This window comes from Hemitrygon akajei, chromosome 27, assembly GCF_048418815.1.
Source record: "Hemitrygon akajei chromosome 27, sHemAka1.3, whole genome shotgun sequence".
Lineage (NCBI taxonomy): Eukaryota > Metazoa > Chordata > Chondrichthyes > Myliobatiformes > Dasyatidae > Hemitrygon > Hemitrygon akajei.
The window spans coordinates 39,021,607-39,044,751 of record NC_133150.1 but is presented as its reverse complement, the minus strand read 5'-3'; the positions used below and the strand labels follow the sequence as shown (position 1 = coordinate 39,044,751).

Sequence of the window (23,145 nt, the reverse complement as noted above, 5' to 3'; positions counted from 1 at the left end):
GTCCTTCTTTGTTGTGTGCTGTGTTGTTCTGATGCACATTGCGGGCATGCTAAGTTTGTGCCAGAACATGTGGCAACACTTGCAGGCTGCCCCCAGCACATTGTTGGGTATGTTGGTTGTTAATGCAAATTACACATTTCTCTATATGTTTCCAAGTACATGCGATAACTAAATCTGAAATACTTGCATGCAGCCAGGTGCCCAGCTTTGAGCCAGTTTTGCTCTGAGCTTTGGGAACACCACGTTGTCAGCACCCTGTGTGTGGGCCAAGACTGAGCCAACTTTGGGAACACCATGTTGACAGTGCTGTGTGTGGGGCTCCCATATTGGCCCAAGAGTGCCTGAAGCAAATTCAAACCCCCATGCTTCTAAAACACCATTTCTCCATTGCCCTTTCTCCTCTAACAGGGCAGATGGGAGAATCATAGGTATAGATGTGTAGCTGCTGACTGAGACTCAATTGCTGCAGTCGTGTGGCTTGCAGTATTTACAGTGGGAGCTCATAAACTCTTGCCTTTGGCTTAGCAGTAGGTCTCAGCCTCTGGTTCAGAAGATTGAAGAAGTGAAGCCTTATTTCCAGCCTGTGGAGACCAATGTTCCTGAAATGTTGACTGTGCTCTTTTCCATATGAAATGCTCTGGTTCCATCGGCTGCACAAGTCTAGGGAAGACGATCTCCGGCCCCAGCAAATGTATGAAATTGAGGAGCAAGCCCGCCCGGAAACCCCCGGTTTGTATTGATGCTGCGTGATTCATTACCCTGTTATGAATAGGTACCATGAAATAACAGACAGTACACCACACACAATTAAACTTGCAAATAGATTTATAATTCTTAATTTGACTAAAGAGTTAGAGAAGAAAAAGCAAAAAAGAAGAAAAGGGCCCATGTTAATGAAACAGTCTAATGCGCACAAGTTGGAGCTCACAGTTTCTCCTTCCCCGATCCTCCATTCGATCTCCCCAGGCTTCATCGAATCATGGCCCCGCGCCCGACTGAATTCTATGGCCTTTTCTCACCCGCATCTTCTCCCTTCATATCCCACCGAACAAAAGACCCAGCTCACACCAGCGTCAGGCACACAACACAAAAACGCACTCCCCTCATTGGATGGCTCACATTCCAAAGCACCCATTATCACTAACACTGCTTCTACAGAAAGACCATTACGTTAGCAGTGAAACCTTTACCAGGGTGTTACACATAGATGCTGCCTGACCTGCTGAGTTCCTCCAGCATTTTGTGTGTGTTCCAAAGTTTCAGCTTGGGATTCTGGGTTTATGTCGTGGATATCCCATACTCACCTCCAAATGTTGTATTGATTGTGGAAGCTCATGCAACTTACTAAGTAAAATGGACTAACTCATGTGACTGGTAGAATGGTTACTTTAACGATTTCGGGAAGGCATTGTGAATTCTAGGTAGCAGGGTGGAGATGCCTTTGTACCAAAGAAGGTATAAGGTGTTCCTTCCCACCAGTAGCCTGCAGGTCACCCTTGAGCAAGTTGTAGCACGCACTTAGCCACCCTGATCAGGGTCATGTGAAACTGTGGGAGCAACTGGTGCATATCACAAATCCAGGTTATGCGATCATTGACGCCAGGCAGAGAATCTCTGAAGAGTATTGATAATGGCTGGGGTCACCCATCTTGTAAAGACAAGAAGGCAATGGCAATCAACTTTAGAAAAATTTGCTGATAACGAACATAGTCATGGAAAGACCATGATAACCTATGTCAGCAGTTCCCAACAGGTGATATAGGAAATAGAAGCTGTCAGGGGGCATTCAAGATTCTTGGCAGGAGTGGTAAGTGGCACCCTAACTTAAGGCACGAGACTTAACTGACTGTTAGTAGAGGAGGCACTTCTGGAAAAAAAAAGGATGATGTACTAGAACACAGGAAGAACCAAAGCTCTGCAGGTGGTGAGCACACGGTGTCACAATGCGTCTGAAACTCGGCAATCCGATCCAACCTTACCAACTTTGGCTTCATATGTGTGATCAAGAACCATTTTTATGAGACCTTCTGTGATTGGTCAATCATGCAAGCAGCAATAGCATAAATGTAGCTTGCCAAACACCAGCTCTATCCCAACTAACATTCAGATTCAAATCTGAATCCTTGTCAATGCAAATTTCGCTGTTGTGATCATCTTCATCTTCGCCTCGCCGCAGCTTTGCATGCCGCTACCATCGTTCCATCCGTGTCAACTTGCTGCCATCATCAACATCCGATAGGCATTCTAAATTTGTGCTAATTTTTTATTTTAATGTAGCGCATTATTTTAATGGATAAATCTGTAAGGCACGATCTCTATGAGCCTGAAGGCAGTGAAGCCTTGAATTCTAACCCTGTTGAGAAACAGAGACTACAGAAAGTGCATCAATACAATGTTAAATACCTGGAGTATGGTTTTATTCTGTTCCCATCAGATTAACAACCCCCCCATATGTCTGGAGGAACTCAGCAGGTCGGGCAGCATCGGTGGAAACAAACAGTCAACGTTTCCGGCCGAGACACTTTGTCAGGACTCGATGAAGGTTCTCGGCCCGAAACGTTGACTGTTCGTTTCCACAGATGCTGCCTGACCTGCTGAGCTCCTCCAGCTTGTTTGTACATGTTGATTTGACCACAGCATCTGTACTGTACTTCGTGTTTACCCCCCCATGTGTCTTATTTGTAATACTGTACTGTCTAATGAAGCCATGAAACGATCAAATTTGCAGGAACACATCCATAAAAGACACCCTGAAAAGGCTACTCGGTTCCAAAAGATGAAAGAAGCATTTGAAAAGCATTGTACGCTCAAGCCATTTGCCATGAAAGATAAAAATGATCCTGACAGTGGTCTCATTGCTTCTTATAACACTTCCAAAATGATAGCAAAGTGTGGAAAATCTCATACAATTGTTGAAAGATTAATAATGCCCGCTGAATCAAAAGTGCTCACCACAGTTCTCAAAATGGATACCAGTATTTTAAAATCAATTCCGCTGAGTAATAACTCTGTAGCTCATTGTTTTGATGAAATGAGTGAAGATACTGAGTGTCAACTATGCACAGAATTAGGGATGCAACTGGATGAGTCAACTGTGCCAGTCAGTGAGGCATTGCTAATGGCATATGTACAGTTTATCAAAAATGGAATGTTTATGAAGAGATTCTCTTCTGTAAAAAGATAAAAACAATTATCAATGGAGAATGAATCTATGACGAGCTCAAAATGTATATTGAGGATAAAAGTATTCTGATTAGGAACATGATTTCTTGTGCAACAGATGGAGCACCATATATGACAGGTCTCCATGCTGGTTTAGTGGCATTTCTGAAAAAAGAGATTCCAGGTCTGTTTGCAATCCGTTGTGTAATTAATCGTCAACATCTCACAGCCAGAAACCTCAACCAGTGACTTTTTTCCCCCAAGCAGGACTCTTGTAATGTCTGCTATCAACAAAATTAAAGCTCATCCATTAAATAGCAGAATATTTCACCAGTTTTGTCAAGATAATGATGAGGAGTTTGAACACTTGCTTCTTCACATTGAAGTGCATTGGCTGTCAAAAGGCTGCTGATTAAAATGTTTCTTTGATCTTTTTGACAATGTGATTGAATTTTTGCTCAAAGTTGACAAGATTGAACTTTTACGTGGAGATGTGGCATACCTAGCGGATCTGTATGACAAAATGGACATTCTAAATATGAAACCACAAGGGTGAAGATTTCAATTTAATCCAGGCAAAAAGTGCAGTCCACTTTTATTGGAAATATATAAGCAAAGCATTAGGGGAAGAATATTCTCAGTTTTCTTGCATGGAAAGTATGGCACTCTCTTGGACAGATGGTGATTTGGAAGACTACTGCTTACATCTGCAATCACTGAAGAAAGATTTTCAGAATCAGTTCAAGGATTTGAACAATCTGGAAATTCCAGACTGGGTAATTAACCCATTTCTTTGCAAGGTGGAAGAACAGGAAGAGAGCTTGCAAGAAGAAATGATCAAAATTCGAAATGAAGAAGAAACAAAAATGCTTTTCAAAAATGGCAGCTTTTGTGGCATGTGCTGTCATACAAAGTTTCCTGGTCTTTGGAGAAGAGCCAAACTGCTCTTTGTTGCATTTCTATCCCCCCCCCCCCCCGCCTTGTTGAAAGAGGCTTTAGTGCAGCAAACCAGTCACAAAAAACAGAAACCACTTGGACATTGGTACGTGTGGGAACCTCAGGCTTTTGCTGTCACAACTTGAACCAGATACTTCAACTCTTGCGAAAACCCATCAAGCTCAAGGATCTCATTGATACTGAAGCTGCTGTACAGCACACAGGTACTGTGTAAGCTAGGTATTAAAAGGCAAATAAAAATTTAAAGCAGAATCATTTTTCTCATGTTAGCAGGTTTTTAGACTATGGGGCCACTGGAAAGTATTTTGTGCCAAGAGGGGCATTGGCAAGTATGAAAGTGCTTTAGGGGGGCATTAGGCCAAAAAAGGTTGGAAAACACTGGCCTATGTCATAGGACATGGCTCAGAATGAATGAGGAACTGTGAACTGCCAGACTGTGAAATCCTCTAGTCATTGAAGTCACAATACAAAAATTACAGTAATGATTTAGCACAAGATCAGGCCGTTTGGCCCAACCAGTCTGTGCTGATATGATTCTTTCAAGTGAGGGAACAAAGTCGTAGCTTTCTTTCATCATACAAATAGTCAATGCGTACACAGTACGTTCCCAGAGGTATAACTATATTGGTTCAATTTCATCCAGAAAGTGAGTCGGCATGGAATCTATGGAAATTTCATTGCATTGATTCAGACTTAGCTTGCCCACATGAGGTTAATAGATAGAGCATATTCTGCCTGGAGGTCTAGACTTGTGGTGTTCTGCTGGTATCTGTTCTGTGACCCCCCCACCCCATCTCTTCGTCATTTTTATAAATGACTTGGATGAGAAAGTGGAGGGATGAGTTAGAGAATTTGCAGATAACACAAGGTTGGAGGTGCTGTGCATGGTGTAGATGGTTGTCATGGGTTACAACAGGATATAGACAGAATGCAGAGCTAGGTAGAGAAGTGGCAGATGGAGTTTAACCCAGAAAAGCATTGAAGTGATACACTTTAGAAGATTGAATGTAAAGGCACAGTACTTCATTAATGCAGAGTTCTTAGCAGTGTGGATGAACAGAGACATCTGGGTCCAGATCCATGGATTCCTCAAAGTTGCCACAAGTTGAAAGATGTTTAAGAAAGCATATGGTATGCTGGCCTTTATTAGGTGGGAGATTGAGTTCAAGAGCCACTAGGTAATGTTGCAGCTCTATAAAGCTCCAAGCTTAGTATATTCTGTTCATTTCTGGTTACCTCGTTTATAGGAAGGATGTGGACACTTAGATAGGATGCTGCCTGAATTAGAGCAAAGGTTGGGTGATCTAGGAATTTTCCCTTTGGCGTGAAGGAGGATAAGAGGCAGCTTGATAGAGGTGTTTAAGATTATGTGAGGCATAACTAGAGTGGACAGCCAGTGTCTTTTTCCCAGGGTGGCAATTACCAATTCCACTGGACAAACATTTAAAGTGAGTGGAGGGAAAATTAGGGGGGATTTCAAAGGTAGTGTTGTTTTTACAGAAAGTGGTAGGTGCCTGGAACGCATTGCCGGGGTGATAGTAGAGGCTGATACAACAGGGACATTTCAGAGACTCTTAGATCGGCGCATGGATGGAAGAAATTTGTGTCGGAGGGAAGCGTTAGATTGATCATAGTGAAGTTTATGTATTTTATATATAAAATATTTTATATATAAAAGCCTGCACTGTGTTACAGAAACATAGAAAAGCTACAGCACAATACAGGCCCTTCGGCCCACAAGGTTGTGCCGAACATGTCACTACCCTAGAAATTACTAGGCTTACCTACAGCCCTCTATTTTTCTAAGCTCCATGTACCTATCCAGAAGTTTCCTACAAACCTCTATCGTATCTGCCTCCACCACCTTTGCTGGCAGCCCATTCCACGCACTCACCACTCTCTGAGTAAAAAACTTACCCCTGACATCTCCTCTGTACCTACTCCCCAGCACCTTAAATCTGTGTCCTCTTGTGGCAACCATTTCAGCCCTGGGAAAAAGCCTCTGACTATCCACACGATCAATGCCTATCATCATCTAATACACTTCTATCAGGTCACCTCTCATCCTCCGTCGCTCCAAGGAGAAAAGGCCGAGTTCACTCAACCTATCCTCATAAGATGTGCTCCCCAATCCAGATAACGTCCTTGTTATGTTCTCTCCTGTTCTGAAAACACCCCCTCCCCCTTTACTGGTTCCTCTATCAACTTCCAGCATAAAATTTATCAACATTGACTCGGTTTCAGTCTGATCTTTTGAGACAGGTGGTGAACTCCACAAATCTCTCAAAAGTGGTTTCTGCTGCCATTTGCTCCAAATGGCTGTTTGTGATGCAAAAGTCTATTCCCCAACTAAACTGTACTGCAAGACAGAAATGCCTTGCTTCTGCTCAATCAACCTCAATGTGAAATGGATGTTTTAATCCAGGTGCCATTTCCCAAGCCCATTTACACTTCACAGCTTTGTCAGTGTGCACGCACACGGTCCATTTGACACTACTAGATGCTAAGAGCATCAAATTCTTTCAAGTTTTTCTTTCATTTTTTATTCTTTGCTGTATAAACCCATTCACAAACACCCTGTGATAAACATAACATGCATCATACCTCAGAGTAGTAACTATAATAAATAACTAGCTTCATCCACCAGTAGAAACTATATTTTTTAAAAATAATTGTTCTTTGTGCAAAATTGGACAGTAAAATGTCTGAGAAACTAGTGTGAATCAGAATTAGGGCCCATTAGATAAACAGACACTGTAAATGATGCAACTACAGACATTAAAACTATCTTTTAAACACAAGGACAATACAGTTTAATATAGCATTAGGAAATTTAGTGTGTATGACTCTATGACCTATTTATTCTAGGGTAAATAATGTAGAACATTAATTAAATGAGGTCCATTTCAAGATCTGTGATCACAATCAATGCGGATATTTCAGTTCAATAGACAATAGACAATAGGTGCAGAAGTAGACCATTCGGCCCTTCGAGCCTGCACTGCCATTTTGAGATCATGGCTGATCAATTACTATCAATACCCAGTTCCTGCCTTGTCCCCATATCCCTTGATTCCCCTATCCATAAGATACCTATCTAGCTCCTTCGTGAAAGCATCCAGAGAATTGGCCTCCACTACCTTCCGAGGCAGTGCATTCCAGACCCCCACAACTCTCTGGGAGAAGAAGATTTTCCTTAGCTCTGTCCTAAATGACCTACCCCTTATTCTCAAACTATGCCCTCTGGTACTGGACTCTCCCAGCATCTGGAACATATTTCCTGCCTCTATCTTGTCCAATCCCTTAATATATGTTTCAATCAGATCCCCTCTCAATCTCCTTAATTCCAGCGTGTACAAGCCCAGTTTCTCTAACCTCTCTGCGTAAGACAGTCCAGACATCCCAGGAATTAACCTCGTGAATCTACGCTGCACTTCCTCTACCGCCAGGATGTCCTTCCTTAACCCTGGAGACCAAAACTGTACACAATATTCCAGGTGTGGTCTCACCAGGGCTCTGTACAAATGCAAGAGGATTTCCTTGCTCTTGTACTCAATTCCCTTTGTAATAAAGGCCAACATTCTATTAGCCTTCTTCACTGCCTGCTGCACTTGCTCATTCACCTTCAGTGACTGATGAACAAGGACTCCGAGATCTCTTTGTATTTCTCCCTTACCCAACTCTACACCGTTCAGATAATAATCTGCCTTCCTGTTCTTACTGCCAAAGTGGATAACCTCACACTTATTCACATTAAACGCCATCTGCCAAGTATCTGCCCACTCACCCAGCCTATCCAAGTCACCCTGAATTCTCCTAACATCCTCATCACGTCACACTGCCACCCAGCTTAGTATCATCAGCAAATTTGCTGATGTTATTTTCTATGCCTTCATCCAAATCGTTAACTGAACCTCCAGTTCAGTTCTGCTTGATTAAGAGCCTTGAACTGCCAGAGGTCCCAGCATGTGACAAAGGCATTAATTGAAAGCAGCATCAGTCTGTTCAGGTGGATAAGAAACAGAAGGCAATGAATGGTTTGTCTCTCTGGTTCCGTAACTTACCCTCAACCTCAATCAGCTTGATTAACTAGCAACTCTGTAAATCTTGCTGTGCAGAATATTGTGACTCTATTTTATTTCTTTGTTCTGCTGTGAATGCCCATAAGAAAATGAATCTCAGGGTAGTATATGGTGACATATACGTACTTTGATAATAAATTCACTTTGAAGTTGAACTTCTGTTGTCCTATTTGACAACAAGACAGGTTGAATGGCTTGCAAAAAAATTCTCTTGGCTATCCCAGGGATTTACGAGTCCTTTCCTTCTTCATTAGTCAGCCCTTGTTCACCTTTGACAGGGAATAGTTCTGCAGACATTTATCGTGGGAGAGTAAAGTGTCAGGCAATGTCCCTGGTAATGTGAAAATTACTTCTGATTTTGGATATCTCCACAGCAGCTGACTAGCCTCTGATGGCCAACAGGTCATCTTCTGAGTGCTTATATCTTCATTGACCTCTTGCTATTAATGTTGAAAGCATCTGCACAACAAATAAACAGTTGGAAGTCTACCACTTTCTTGACCTTAACACGTTATCACAAGTGAGTTTTTCATGACCTGTTGAGTCTCTCTTTGAGAGGAATTTTTGTCCAGCAATTCACAGGACACCAACTCCTTGTGGAGCACATTCAACATGTCCAAGGAGGCCATCATTACTGTAAAACAAGACGTAACAAAAAATGTTAACGGAAGTAGAAATTGAACCAGCTGTCTCTGCATTGCAAATTGACTCACTGCTGTAACCTGCTCACCTTGTCCTCCGCTGTAACAGATGTCCAAAGTGTTCAATAAGATCTTTCCCAATGCTCGTCTTGATATACTCTATAGGCAAAATAAAGGGAAAATACAATTTGGAATATAAGGTATCCATGCTAAGGAAGAGGGATGGGAACATTAGGAAGTCAGAGCTCTGACATCACTTATGTCCATTGACTCTGACAGAACTACCAGCACCAAAATAAGGAGGCAGAAATACCTGCAGTACTTTGCAGTATATAGGTACGGTGCCTGGGATCTTTAAACAGTACTGTAATAGTTTTGTGTAGATAGATAGATAGATAGATACTTTATTCATCCCCATGGGGAAATTCAACATTTTTTTCCAATGTCCCATACACTTGTTGTAGCAAAAACTCATTATATACAATACTTAACTCAGTAATAATATGATATGCATCTAAATCACTAACTCAAAAAGCATTAATAATAGCTTTAAAAAAAGTTCTTAAGTCCTGGCAGTTGAATTTTAAAGCCTAATGGCATTGGGGAGTATTGACCTCTTCATCCTGTCTGAGGAGCATTGCATCGACAGTAACCTGTCACTGAAACTGCTTCTCTGTCTCTGGATGGTGCTATGTAGAGGATGTTCAGGGTTTTCCATAATTGACCGTAGCCTACTCAGCGCCCTTCGCTCAGCTACCGATGTTAAACTCTGCACTCTACTGCACTCTACTGCTGCCACACAAAAAAAAAAACAAATTTCATGACTAAGTATGTGAGTGATGATAAGCCTGATTCTGATATAGGTCTCTATCATGGACTGAGAGTGGGAATGGGGCAAGGAGAGGAGAATCATGGTTGGGACGAAGGGAAGAGAGAGAAGAGGGAGTGGGAGACATTCCGTAATGATCAATAAGCATATTTTTTGGAATCAAATGACCTTGCCTGGTGTCTCAGGGCTGGGTGTGTCTGTACCCACACCATTTCCCGCCGTCACTCCTTCTCTGCCAACTGTTCCACACCCCTCCTGCGGCACTCCACCCTCGTCATTCCCAACATCTTTTGCTCCTGCCAAATTTACTAGCTCGCTTCCTGCTCAGTACTGTGCAAAAATCTTAGGCACCCTAGCTATATATATGTGCCCAAGACTTTTGCACAGTATTGTAAATGGAACCCTGCATTTGAACGTGGTGGAGAGATGTAACTTAAGGATCAAAATAAGAGAAAAATCAATACCTTGAATCTCAAACAATCTCTGAAAATTCCACCCGTCTTCAGTTGCAGTGGCTGAATTGACACATATCCTGCCACGTGGTAACCGAGAACCACCTGCTGACAGTCCCTTCGCTGTAGCGGTGAGATCCAGCATAGACCATAGTCAATTTCCTAAAGTTCCTTCTGTGCTTAGATCACTGAGTTTTGTCACTCTGTGTTGGTACAAGTCTCCAGTACCTAGGCCCCTTTCCATTCCAAACTCTGCAACTCCTTTTCCACCTTTATAATGCAACTTAAAACAATTCTTGGTTATCTGCGTTTTATGGATTTTTTTGTTAAATTTGACAACATTCTGGGAAGCACTGAAGCACTTTGATCTGTTTTACAGAAGATACAACACACATAAGCTATTACCACTCTTGTGGATGAATTAGCAAAACACATACTGTGATCCAAAATTAAAACCAAAAGTCTAATTGTGTTCATACAGGAAGGGACTGCACTCAGACACAGTGTACATTGTAATAAAATCACGAAATTCTGAAAAACAGGCAAGGCAGCGTCTGTGGAACGAGAAGCAGAGTCAGTTTTTTGATCTAAGATCTTCCACCAGATTCTGGTGCATTTGATGAATCTTCAACCTGAAATGTTAACGTTCCCTCTCCAAGGATCAGGGGTTCCCAACCTTAGGTCCACTGACCCCTCAGTTAATAGTAGGGTTGCATGGCATAAAAAAGGTTGGGAACTCCTGCCATAGAGGCTGAGTGATCAGCCGAGCGATTTCTGCTTGTTTTCAGTCTTCCACCAGCTGAAGTTTCTTTTTAATTTTCTAGGATTTCCATGATAAATATCTATGTATCCTCTCTATGTATCTAAGTCCTTCATATTTTTACAAACATCCTCCTTTGTTGCAGTAAGAATAAACCCAGTCTATCCAACCTCTCTTTGTAACTACATATCTACATCCCTGGGAATATCCTTGTGACCCTCTTCTGCAATCTCTCAATTACAACCACATCCTTCCCCTAGAGTGGGGGCCAGAAATGTACTTAATATTCTAAGTGTGATTTCATCAGTGTTTTGAAAAATTGCAATGTGACACCCAATTTGAGTCTAACTCCAAGTCCGCGGGAGGCTGTAGGCCAAAGAAGATGGCCTTTCCTGGTGGTTAGAGTATTGTGTATACAGGTGAGTGGGATAGAGGAAAGGGGCTTGTTTTGCTTTTTTTTTGTTTCTTGTTCTGTTTTGTTTCTGTTGTGTTCCATGTGGTTCTGCCGAGCATTGTGGGCATGTTATGTTGGCATCAGAACGTGTAGCGACACTTGTGGGCTGCTCCCAGAACACTCTCGGTTGTGTTGGCTGGTAATGCAAACATCTTATATCATTGTATGTTTTGATGTACACACGACAAATAAACCTGAATCCTGATCTTGATCCCTTTATTCTAAGCCTCGTCCTATGAAGGCAAAGATATTCAGCCTATTTTATCTGCTGCAGTCGTTCAATTAATCCAATTAATTTCATTCTTACGGAGGTGTTACCAGCAGAAGCAAAATCAGTATGCAACTTTGCAAAAGCGATGTGAATTCTGAGAACCTGTAATAAAAATGGCAAATGCTGTAAATATTCTTATTTGAATCTGCAATTATTCTGGACTTGAACCAAATCTGGAAAACTAAAATATGTCTCAATGGGTGATAGGTCCTGTTTCTCAACTAGGATTGCACAGAATGCAGGAAAGGATAGCACAGTAAAGGCCCTTTAGCCCAGGATCTTGTGCCAACCTTTTAACCTATTCCAAGATCAATCTACCCCTTCCTTCACATATAGTCCTCTATTTCTCCTTCATCCTTCTTTCAATCCAAGACTCTCTGTAAATGTTCATAATGTATCTGCCTCCACCATCACACCAAGCAGCATATTTGAAGCACCTACCTCTCATTCCCTCAATACTTTCCTCCCAACACTTTAAATTATGCCCCCTTGTATTAACCATTTCCACCCTGGGTAAAAGTATTTGGCTGTACGCTTGATCTAGGCTTCTTATCATCTTGTATACCTCTGTCAGGTCACCTCTCATCTTCCTTCTCTCCAGAGATAAAAGCCCTGACTCACTCAACTTATCCTCATAAAACATGCTTTCTAATCCAGGCCTCATCCTGGTAAGTGTCCTCTGCACCCTCTCTAAAGGCTGCGGAATGAGAGGTAGTTTATTAATTGGGTTTCCTTCTGCTTACAATCATAGGCTACGCACCCACACTTCTCTGTATCCATCCTCTGTATTGCAAACTAACTGAGACTGGTCCTGGGTTTGAAACAGAATCACAAACCTGACAGAGGGAGGGGAATGATCAGTCTTTAATGAAGGTTAAAACACACAATCTGCCAGCACAAATGAGATGAAATGTCCTTCAGGAGAGGAACCCCCTGAAGGATTTAATCTAATCCTACCGACACGAATTTGATCAAGTTAACAGGAGATATTCTTCTGGGAAGGTCAGAGATAATTACCAGCAGTCGCAGCTGTTGCAAAAGCTGTAGGACATCGGTCAGCTTCTCCTCCACCAGTGAGAGTCTCACACGATCGGCTTCAACCATCTGCACTTCCATCCGCAGCATCTCCACCTCCTCCCCCTTCAGCTGAAGCTCCTTTGTCATTGAACAGGCTAACTGCAAAGGAAGGGGTGCAGCTCAGACCAGGACTACAGTCACTTGAAGTTCCTCACAGGGGCTGGAGGAGCTTGAACATTCCTCCAGGGCATGGGAGAGGGACAGAAGAGGGGTTAAACTCAGGAAGGTTTCTGGGCAAAGCAAATAAGGAGTTGGCAACCCCCAAGGCAGAAAGATAGAGAACCAGAGGAGAGGGTTAAAACTCATGACTCTGAGGGAAATGAGGAAACCTTGTTTATGTGCTGCATGTCAAAGCAGTGGAAATAAAACTTTCAGAAGAGAAATGGATAAACACTTCATAAGAAGTATTTACTAAGGTTAACTGAATAAAGTAAGGCGAACATGTTTGCTTTCATTGGCTGAGGTATGAGTTGAAACATGATGTTCCAGTTCAATTAAACATTGGTTAGACCACACTTGAAGTGCTGTGTGGTGTTTTGCTTACCACGCTGCAGGAAGAAGGTGGCGACAATAGAGAGATTTCAGAAGAGATTCACCAGTATGTACCCTGGAATGGAGGCCTAAGCTATGAAGAGAGATTATGTAGGCTGGTTTATTCTCCTTGGAATATAGGAGGCTGAAGTTCAACATCATAAAGTTTTATAAAATTATGGGGGGAGGGGTATAGGTAGGATAGAAAGCTCCATTCTTTATCCCAGGGCATGGAACCAGAGAGCATACATTTAAGCAAAGAGGGGAGAAATTTAAAGTAAAACTGTGGCATAGTGAATCTGTGGAATTCATTGCCGCAGACTGCTGTGAAGGCCAGATTGTTGATTATACTTAAAGCAGAGTTTGATAGGTTCGTGTTAGTAAGGGCATCAAAGGTTACGGGGAGAAGGCAGGAGAATAGAGTTGAGAGGAATAATAAATCAGTCATTAGTAAATGGTGAAGCAGACTCGGTGGACTAAATATTCAACTCCTATGTGTTATGGCCATCTGGAATAAGCTGCCAGATGGAGATAGTGGCGACAGATTCAAAAGGCATTTGGAGGGGTACTTGGATAGAAAAGATGTTGAAGGACATTTGCCTATAAGGCAAATGGGATTAGTGTGGATAGGTATGGATAAGATGGGACAAAAGGGCCCATTTCTGTGTTGATTCAATGAATAAGTTCCTTCTACATTAATCTATGGAAGCAGGATTTCCATTTAAGTAGCACCTTTCAAAATCACGAAGCACTTGTGTCCTTTTGAAGTGCAGTCATAATGAAGCAATTCTCAGCACAGTAAACACGCAGGAACAGCAGTCGAGGAATGCCCAGGTGATATGTTTAATTTGCTTGCTGGATGGGCAAGAGACCTCTCCTGCACTTCAATAAAATAGTGCCGTGTCCGGCAGGAACAGACATTTTGGGTCTGATTTGAAAGACACACAGTGCTGTCCATGGGAGACTGTTGAGAGATGGCCAAATGTACAGTGATCTGGTTCTGAGAGCCAGAGTTAGAGTCATAGAGTCATACAGCATAAAAACAGGTCACTTACCTCATTTGGTCCACATTGGCCAAAATACCCATCCATTTTAGTCCCATTTGCCTGCACTGGGTAGGAAAATGGAAGGCCCTAGATATTTACTTATTCTAGTTAGGGATACTGTGCAAATAGGCCCTTCTAGCCCACTGAGCTTCACCATCCAGCAACTCCCCTATTTAACCCTAGCCTAACCACAGGACGATTGACAATAACCAATTAACTCAATAACCAGTATGACTTTGGATTGTGGGAGGAAACTGGAGCACCCAGAGGAAACCCTCGCACTCCACGGAAAGGATGTGCAAATCTTCTTAGAGAGGATGCTGGAATTGAACTCCCCAATGCCCCAAGCAGCAGTAGCTTCGCGCTAACTGCTACGTGCTACTGTGGTGTCCACAGGTTACTGTGTTGAAGGATTAACACGATAGGTATGTAGAGCAGAAAGAGTGGGGCATGCCTGAGGACAGAAAACATTTGCAATGTTGTAAGTTGGCTCTGCATTCTGTGAAGCCCATTACACATGTATAAAGCCATTAAGCACAAAATAAGTTTTAGAGGGATGTGGGTAAACATGGGTAAATAGGGCCACCCTAGATAGGCCTCTCAGTTGGCATGGACAAGCTGATCCAAAGAGCCTGCTTTTGTGCTGTATGACTCCATGTATCTATGTTGGCCAAGGCAAGTGGCTTAGTGCTATATAGTGCTCATATAGACAATGAGAGAAGATCTGAGCATTGAACAGTCAAGCAGGGGAAAGACAAAAACAGCCTTTTATACTGTATTTGTTCTGATCTTTGTTTCAAATCTCTCTGATTCCACAGTATCTCCATCCCTGAACTTCTGGAACCTTCCAACCCAGAGGGATGGGGAGTCCAAACCTTTGGAGGGATAACAATTTTTGAAAGATCAGGAAACTGAGGAGTCTCCGAGAACACTTGAAGATTTCTACAGATATACCACGAAGAGCAATCTAACTGGCTGCATTACAATCTGACATGGGGGGTGTGACTGCACAGGGTCGAAGTAAGCTGCAGAGAGTTGTAAACTTAGTCAGCTCCACAAATGGGCAATAGCCTGCAGAGTATCCAGGGTATCTTCAAGGAGCGATGTCTCAAAAAGGTGGCATCAATTACTAAGGACCCCATCACCAAGGTCATGCCCGCTTCTCATAGTTACCATCAGGAAGGAGCTACAGAAGCCTGAAGGCACACACTCAACAATTCAGGAAGGGCTTCTTCCCCTCTGCCAACTGATCGCTGAATGAACATTAAACCCATGAACACTACCTCTCTAATTTTTTATTTCTATTTTTGCACCACTTATTTAACTATTTTATATAAACTTACTGTAATTTGCATTTTTTTCTCTATTATGTATTGCATTGTACTGCCACAAAATCAACAAATTTCATGACGTGTGCCGGTGATATTAAACGGTGCTGGTTCTGACTAGCAGAGAGGAGCATACAGGGTCTGGGGCAGATCCGTCTCAATCATATTGAATGGCAAAATAGGCTTGATGGGCTCAATGGCTTACTCCTGTCCCTTTTCTATTGTATTCTTCCAGTCCATAGTCTACAGTTTCCAGGATGCTCTACCCAAAGGGACCATAAAGCTGATGTACTACATGTGTCAATACAGTACTGTGCAAAAGACTTAGGCAGATGAATATAGCTAGGGTGCCTAAGACTTTTGCACAGTACTGTAGTATTTTTATTTATTGCACTGTTCTGCTGCCACAAAAAAACAAATTCCATGACATATGTGAGTAATGATAAACCTGATTCTGATATGGGTCTCTATTGTGGACTGAGAGTGGAATGGGGGCAGGGAGAGGGGAATCAAGTTTGGGAAAAGAGGAAAGGTGAGGGGAGGGAGTAGAAAGTGTTAGAGAGAGATATTGCAATTATCAATAAACCAATTTTTTGGAATCAAATTACCTTGCTTAGTGTCTCAGGGCCACCCCCTGAACCAACACCACCCCCCCCCCCCGTAAATGCCACCCCCTGAACCAACACCACCCCCCACCCCCGCAAATGACACCCCTTCTCTGTGAGCTGCCCCACACCTCTCCCACAGCACTAAACCATTGCCATTCCCAGTATCCTTCAGATTGACAAACTCACCCTCTGCTCCATGCTGCAAAAGTCTTGGGCACCCTAGCTATTTATATGTGCCTAAGACTTGCACAGTACTCTATAGCCAGGGGATAAATGTAAATGCAAGCATTTCAAAGACAGCGATTAAATTCAGAACCAAACAAAATTACTAGCTAATGGTGTTGACATAAGCTGAACAAATAAAGACAGGAATTCAGGCTTGCAAAACCTTGTACTGAATAGAGGTGTGTCAAATCCTGTCCAAACAAGACTGCTTATCTTCCTTCACAAAAACAATTTGTAATGAATATACAGTATATTAAAAAACAAAATATTTCATCAGACTGATGAGGGAGCAGTCATGCGAGTGTTACTGATCAACCAATGACTAGGGTTGCCTCCCCGGAGGAAGGGGTGCAGGAAATGACGGGTGGAATTCCTTAACTTAGGGTCTAGGGTGATGATGATGACATGACTCCTTAATGGAGGAGAGCTGGTGAAACTTCAGGGGTGTAGAGGAGATTGGGTTAGAGTAATATCGTGAGGGATTTAAACACTAGAAGGAGACAGAGATTAAAGGGGAGAGAGGTGTCCTTTGGGATAAGTTCAAAGTAAATTTATAATCAAAGTACATATATGTCACCATATAACCCTGAGATTCATTTTCTTGTGGGCATACTCAATAAATCCAATAACCATAATAGAATCAATGAAAGACTGCACCAACAGGGCGGACAGTCAGTGTGCAAATGACAACAAACTGTGCAAATACAAAAAGAAATTTAAAAAAAAAAATAATAAATAAATAAATCAGCAAAAAATATGAAGAACATGAGATGATGAGTCCTTGAAAGTTCCCACAGGTTGTGGGAACAGTTTTGAGTGAAGTTATCCCCTCCGGTTCAAGAACCTGATGGTTGAAGGGTAATAACTGTTCCTGAACCAGGTGGTGCGAGTCCTGAAGCTCCTGCATCTTCTTCCAGATAGCAGTAGTGAGAGCAGAGCACGATCTGGGTGGTGGGGGTCTCTGATGATTGATGCTGCTTTCCTGTGACAACACTCAATGAAGATATGCTCAATAGTGGGGAGGAGATTGACTGTGATGGACTGGTGATATCCACTATTAAAAAGAGAGCGAATTGACACTAAAGTGTTCTTATGCTCAATGGAGTTTGACGGGTCTAGGAAAAATGGTTTGGAAAAAAGAAGCAGTTAAGTAGCAATGAAGCACTGGCCAAGAATTTTGTCCTCAAAACAATGGTGTAGGACTCGAATGTTGATGCATTTCCCACTTGGTTGGAGAGGAATAGGGGCATAGGGGCAGTGGCAATAAGAGCGAAATGAAGGAAATAGAGCATTAGGGAGATATGGAGAATTAGAGAGGGGGCAAGCAACATTTTAGGGCATTAGCATGATGCAAAAATAGCCTGGGAGGGAAGTACATGAATAATCTCTGACAATGACAGACAAAGGAGGTAATGACATCACACTTAATGACATTACTAAAATCAGTAAGTTCTTTGGCTCAATATGCTGATTTATATTCCAATCGCTATATACACTATAAAATCAGTCACTTTGGGCAGGTGGTGCTCGTCAGCCGTGGTTGTCAGCTCATCTAGCAGAAGGAAAACTCTGATCTCACACCTCCGCTACCTTGTGGCTATGCCCACTCAAGGGGAAGGCTTCAGAAGTAAACCCTGAGGGAAAATTCTGGAATTGGAGTCCCTAAGGCAGTCCTACACTGAGTTCAATGCTGACGGGCAACTCCTGCGATGCTGCTGGTACCAAACTGTAAAGGTCCCTGCCATTCCTTTGGGTTCATCAGTTGCATGGAGAGGGGGAGCTTGCTACATGGGCAATAGAATCATTACTCTCCATATCATACTGTCTAAACAGCTATGACGCATCATTCATGGTCAACTCTAACCAACAGAAGCCTTAGATATACATTTTTGACTATAAACAGAAACCATATCCTGAGTGGTTGGGTTCAGAACAGGTTTGGATAATTAAAGTGATGTATTAGATGGACTAGAGTCCTTTAATCTGCAAAGTATTCATTCTTGTGATTAAATCCAGCCTCACCTCCTGACCAAGTTCCTGTAACCTCTCTAGTCTAGCATCTACCCAAAGCAAAACAATATTATGCTGGGCATGCAAATAAAACTAACTAAAAAACACTTAAAAGACTCAGCAGATCAGGCAGCATCTGTGGAGAGAGAATCGGGCATTGAATCTTTGAGTTTATTTCTGCCTCCACGAATGGCATCCGACCTGCTGAATGTTTACAACATTCTCTTATTTCAATTAAAACCTGAACTCTACATTTCCTAGACTTGCACTGCTTCTCTCCTGGTGCTGGGTTTCATCTTTCAAGGATCTATAATTTGACACTCCCTCTCCAACTCTTCCACCTCTTCATTTATCCCTCTTGTAATAAGAGACAGGATTAATTATCTCATTATTTTCAGATGAAAGAAGGTTTACCTGCGACAGAGGCAGAACATATTTACACATTACTTTAAAGGTATTCAATTCTTTTTCTTATAGCTTCACACTCCATGTCCCAAGGTTCCATTTGTCTATCATCCCATATGCCTATTTAAATGTCTCGTAAATGTCCCTGATGTACCTACCTTTGTCACCACACCTGGCTGCAATTTCCATGCACCCACCACTCACTATGTAAAAAGATACCTCTGACACACCCCCCTTATACTTTCCTCCAACCACCTTAAAATTATGCCCCCCCCCAGGATATCAGGATTCTTTGAGCATCCGTACCTGGTCTACCTCAGCCTGGAGATCAGCCACTTGTCTCTGCTTGTTTTTTAGCTCTGCCGCGAGTTCCTTCTCCCTTTCCCTGGAGACCTCAGCACCTCTCCCTGCGTGACGACAGCTGCAGTTGTAAGACAGTAATCGTTGTAATGTGCTACTGGGACTCCTACTGAAAGTGAGATGAATGCAGCATTAATCCCAAGGAGATAGCCTTCACATCTGTCAGATCCCCATGCAGCATGGGTTTGGGAATGTAATTAAAATGAAGTTAGGAATTAATAGGATACTAATAAAGTCTTAAATAAATTTATATTTCTTAGACAGCTTAATCATATTAGGATGTCCCAAAGGGTTTTAATGCTCAACTATATTGAAATGTAACACAATTATAATAAAGTAGCACAGCAAGATTCCACAAAGAGCAATGAAAATTTACGAGCAGACAATCTGCTTGCTGTGATATTGATTTGTTCCAGATAATTGTTGTGTAGATACCAAGAACATCCTTGCTCTTTGAGGAACGCAAATCATTAACACAAGAGATTCTGCAGATGCTGGAAAGCCAGAGCAACACACACCAAAATGCTGGAGGAACTCACCAGATCAGAGGAATAAAGATCGATGCCTTGGGACAAGGTCTCAGCCCAAAACGTCAACTCTTTATTCCTTTATGACTGACCTGCTGCGTTCCTCCAGCACTTTGTGTCTGTTACTCTTTGAAGAACACTGTTTCACTTGGCAACAGAAGAATTTTATTCTTTCCTGAGCTCAAGCCAGCTTTTGATTCAGTTTGCCAAACAAAGTAATAGTAAATAGAGCAGACTCATTCTATCAAGTATACATTTGTAATGTTTCTTATAATGAATCTGACGCAGTCAACTTTTGAGTTGAGAGCTTCTTCAGATTTATTGGCACTGTCTCGCAATTGTGATGTGACGGACAGAATTAGGAAAGTTCAAATTAAATTTATTATCTAATTACATATGTGTCGTCATATACTATCCTGGCATTCATTTACTTGCAGAAACAAAGAAGTATAAATAGAATCAATGACAAACTACACACAAAAACTGACAAACAACCAATGTGCAAAAGAAGACAAACCATGCAAATAAAATAAACTAATTAAATAAATAATACTGAGAACATGAGTTTTAGAGTCCTAGAAAGTGAGTCCATAGGTTGTGCAATCAGTTCAGAGTTAAGATAAGTGAAGTTATTCACACTGGTTGTAATAACGGTTCTTGAACCTGGTGATGTGTGACCTAAGGTTCTTCTACCTCCTGGGATGGCAGTAAGGAGGTATCGAGACTTACTCAGGTCTTGGAGCTTAGGAATTAAATAACATTAATGATGGATTATTTGAGGACTGGCTTGTTTTACAGCAGAAAATGCACATTGAAGCTTTAAGCAAAGTGGGACACCACTGAAGTGGGAGATATCAGTGACTATGGTCTGCATAAGTTAACAGGTGGCACCGGGCAGAGAGGTGAGGAGCTGTTTGACCTAACTGAAACATTACCTTCCAGAAACCATTAGAGTGGTCCTGCCTCACATCATCGCCACAGGAGATAAATATTGGGAATAAAGTATCTACAGCAGACTGGACAATGCATTCACATTGTAACGGGGGGGGGGGGGGGGGGGGGTGCTAGAATATAAAAGCAAGGATGTAATGGTAAGGCTTCGCAAGGTAGTGAGGTCTCACTTGGAGTATTATGAGCAGCTTTGGTCCCCTTATCTTAGAAAGAATGTGCTGACAATGGAGAGGTTTCAAAGGGGGTTCATGAAAATGATTTTGGGATTGAAAGGCTTATCATATAAAGTGTGTTTGAAGCCTCCTGGCCTGTAATCACTGGAATACAGAAGAATAAGAGGTGACCTCATTGAATGCTATTAAAAGGCCTTGATAGAGTCAATGTGGAGAGGATGTTTCCAATGGTGGGGGAGTCTAGAAACGGAGGACATAGTCTTGGAATAGAGGGGTGTCTATTTGGAATGGAGGATGAGGATGAAGTTTTTCAGCCAGAGAGTGGTGAATCTGTGGAATTCATTGCCACAGGTGGCTGTGGAGGTCACGTCATTGGTTATATTAAAGGCAGAGGTGGATAGGTTCTCGATAAGTTAAAACATGAAGGGTTATGGGTAGAAGGCAAGAGATTGGGGCTGTATTTAAATATGTGTAGCATTCGGAATAAGGTGGATGAATAGTAGCCAAGATATGGGGTTGACAATGCAAAGGGAGCTGGAATAGAGACTTCAATGTAATGAGGACTTCAATGTGCAAGCAGATTGGGAAAATCAAGTTGTGTCAGATCACAACAGACGGAATTAGTTGAATGCCTATGAGATGGCTTTTTTAAGCAGCTCACGCTTGAGTCTACTTGGGGAAAGACTATCTTAGATTGGGTGTGTGTAATAATCCAGATCTTATTAGGGAGTGTAATGTAAAGGAACCCTTATGAGCCAGTTATATGATGGAATTCATACTGCAAGGGAGAAGCAAAACTGAGATGTATCAGTATCACAATGGAATAAAGGGAATTACAGAGACATGAGGGAGGAGGAAATATGAGGGCAATCTAGCCAATAATATAAAGCAGGATACTAAATTTTTTTTATCCTGGGAGGAGGAGCCTGCCCAGGCAGATTGGAGGGGGATACTGCTGGGGATGACGGCAGAGCTGAGGTGGCTGAACTTTCTGGGAATAGTTCACAAAGGCGCAGGATGGATACGTCCCACAGAAGAAGTGCTCAAATGGCAGGAGTAGGCAACCGTGGCTGACAAAGGAAGTTAAGGACTGTATGCCAAGGAAAGGGCATATGAGGTAGCAAAAGTGAGTGGGAAGTTGGATAATTGGGAAGCTTTTAAAATCCAACAAAAGGCAACTAAAAAGGATATAAGAAGGGAGGAGGAAATATGAGGGCAATCTAGCCAATAATATAAAGCAGGATACTAAATTTTTTTCAGTTATATAAAGAGTAAAGGGAGGTGAGAATTGATATTGGACCACTGAAAAATGATGCTGGTGAAGTCGTAGTGGGGGACAAAGAAATGGCAGATGAACCTAAAGGGTACTTTGCATCCGTCTTCACTGTGGAAGACACTAGCAGTGTCCCAGAGGCCCGTGGGTGTCCGGGAACAGGAGTAAGTTCCATTATTATTACAGAGGAAAAAGTGCTAGGCAAACTCAAAGGTCTTAAGCTGGGTAAGACAGCTGGACCAGGTGAAGCACGTCCTAGTGTCCTGAGAGAGGTTGCTGAAGAGATAATGGATGCACTGGTCATGATCTTTCAAGAATCACTTGATTCTGGCATGGTCCCAAGGGATTGGAAGATTGCAAATGTCACTCCATTCTTTAAGAAGGGAAAAAGTCAAAGGAAAGGAAATTATATGCCAGTCAGTGGTTGGTAAAGTGTTGGAGTCTATTATTAAGGATGAGGTTCCAAGGTACTTGGAGACTAATGACAAAATAAGTCAAAGTAAGCATGGTTTCTATAAAGGAAAATCTTTCCTGACAAATCTATTAGAGTATGGAGGAATTTAATGTGGGGGGTTATATGGGAGGCAGGGTTTGAGGGTCAGCACAACATTGTGGGCCAAAGGGCCTGTAATGTGATGTATTATTCTATGTTCTATATTCTATGTTCTTCGACAAAGTACAAACAAGGAGGACAAAGGATAAGCAGTGGATGTAATTTACTTGGATTTTCAGAAGGCATTTGATAAGATGCTACACATAAGGTTGCTTAACAAAACAAAATCCTATGGTGTTACAGAAAAGATACTGGCATGGACAGAGGAATGGCTGACAGGCAGGAGGCTGCGAGTGGGAATAAAAGGGGCTATTTTGGCTTGCCTGCAGATGACTAGTGGTGTTCCTCAGGGGTCAATATTAGGACCGCTACTTTTCACATTGTTTGACAATGATTTGGATAATGGAATTGGTGGCTTTCTGGCAAAGTTTGTGGATGGTACGAAGATAGGCAGAGGGGTGGGTAGTGCT

The 23,145-nt window shown here is 42.2% G+C and overlaps 1 protein-coding gene across 4 annotated transcripts in view; it reads right to left on the bottom strand.

Annotated features, from left to right (window-relative positions):
• Positions 1 to 6,053: 6,053 nt before the first annotated feature.
• LOC140717275 (EF-hand and coiled-coil domain-containing protein 1-like) overlaps positions 6,054 to 23,145 on the bottom strand; it is a 33,306-nt gene continuing 16,214 nt past the window's right edge. The window contains exons 5-9 of one of the 4 annotated variants that reach the window (XR_012096507.1): positions 19,145 to 19,307; positions 12,626 to 12,784; positions 10,136 to 10,406; positions 8,932 to 9,001; positions 8,770 to 8,835 (exon numbers count right to left, since the gene is read on the bottom strand). Coding sequence is in view for 3 of the 4 variants with exons in the window: in XM_073030698.1 (XP_072886799.1) it covers positions 8,705 to 8,835; positions 8,932 to 9,001; positions 12,626 to 12,784; positions 19,145 to 19,307 (523 nt within the window). In the remaining variant the exon portion in view is untranslated. Of the gene's footprint in view, positions 8,836 to 8,931; positions 9,002 to 10,135; positions 10,407 to 12,625; positions 12,785 to 19,144; positions 19,308 to 23,145 lie in introns of all 4 variants that reach the window. The other 3 variants (XM_073030698.1, XM_073030699.1, XM_073030700.1) reach the window with 3 other exon arrangements.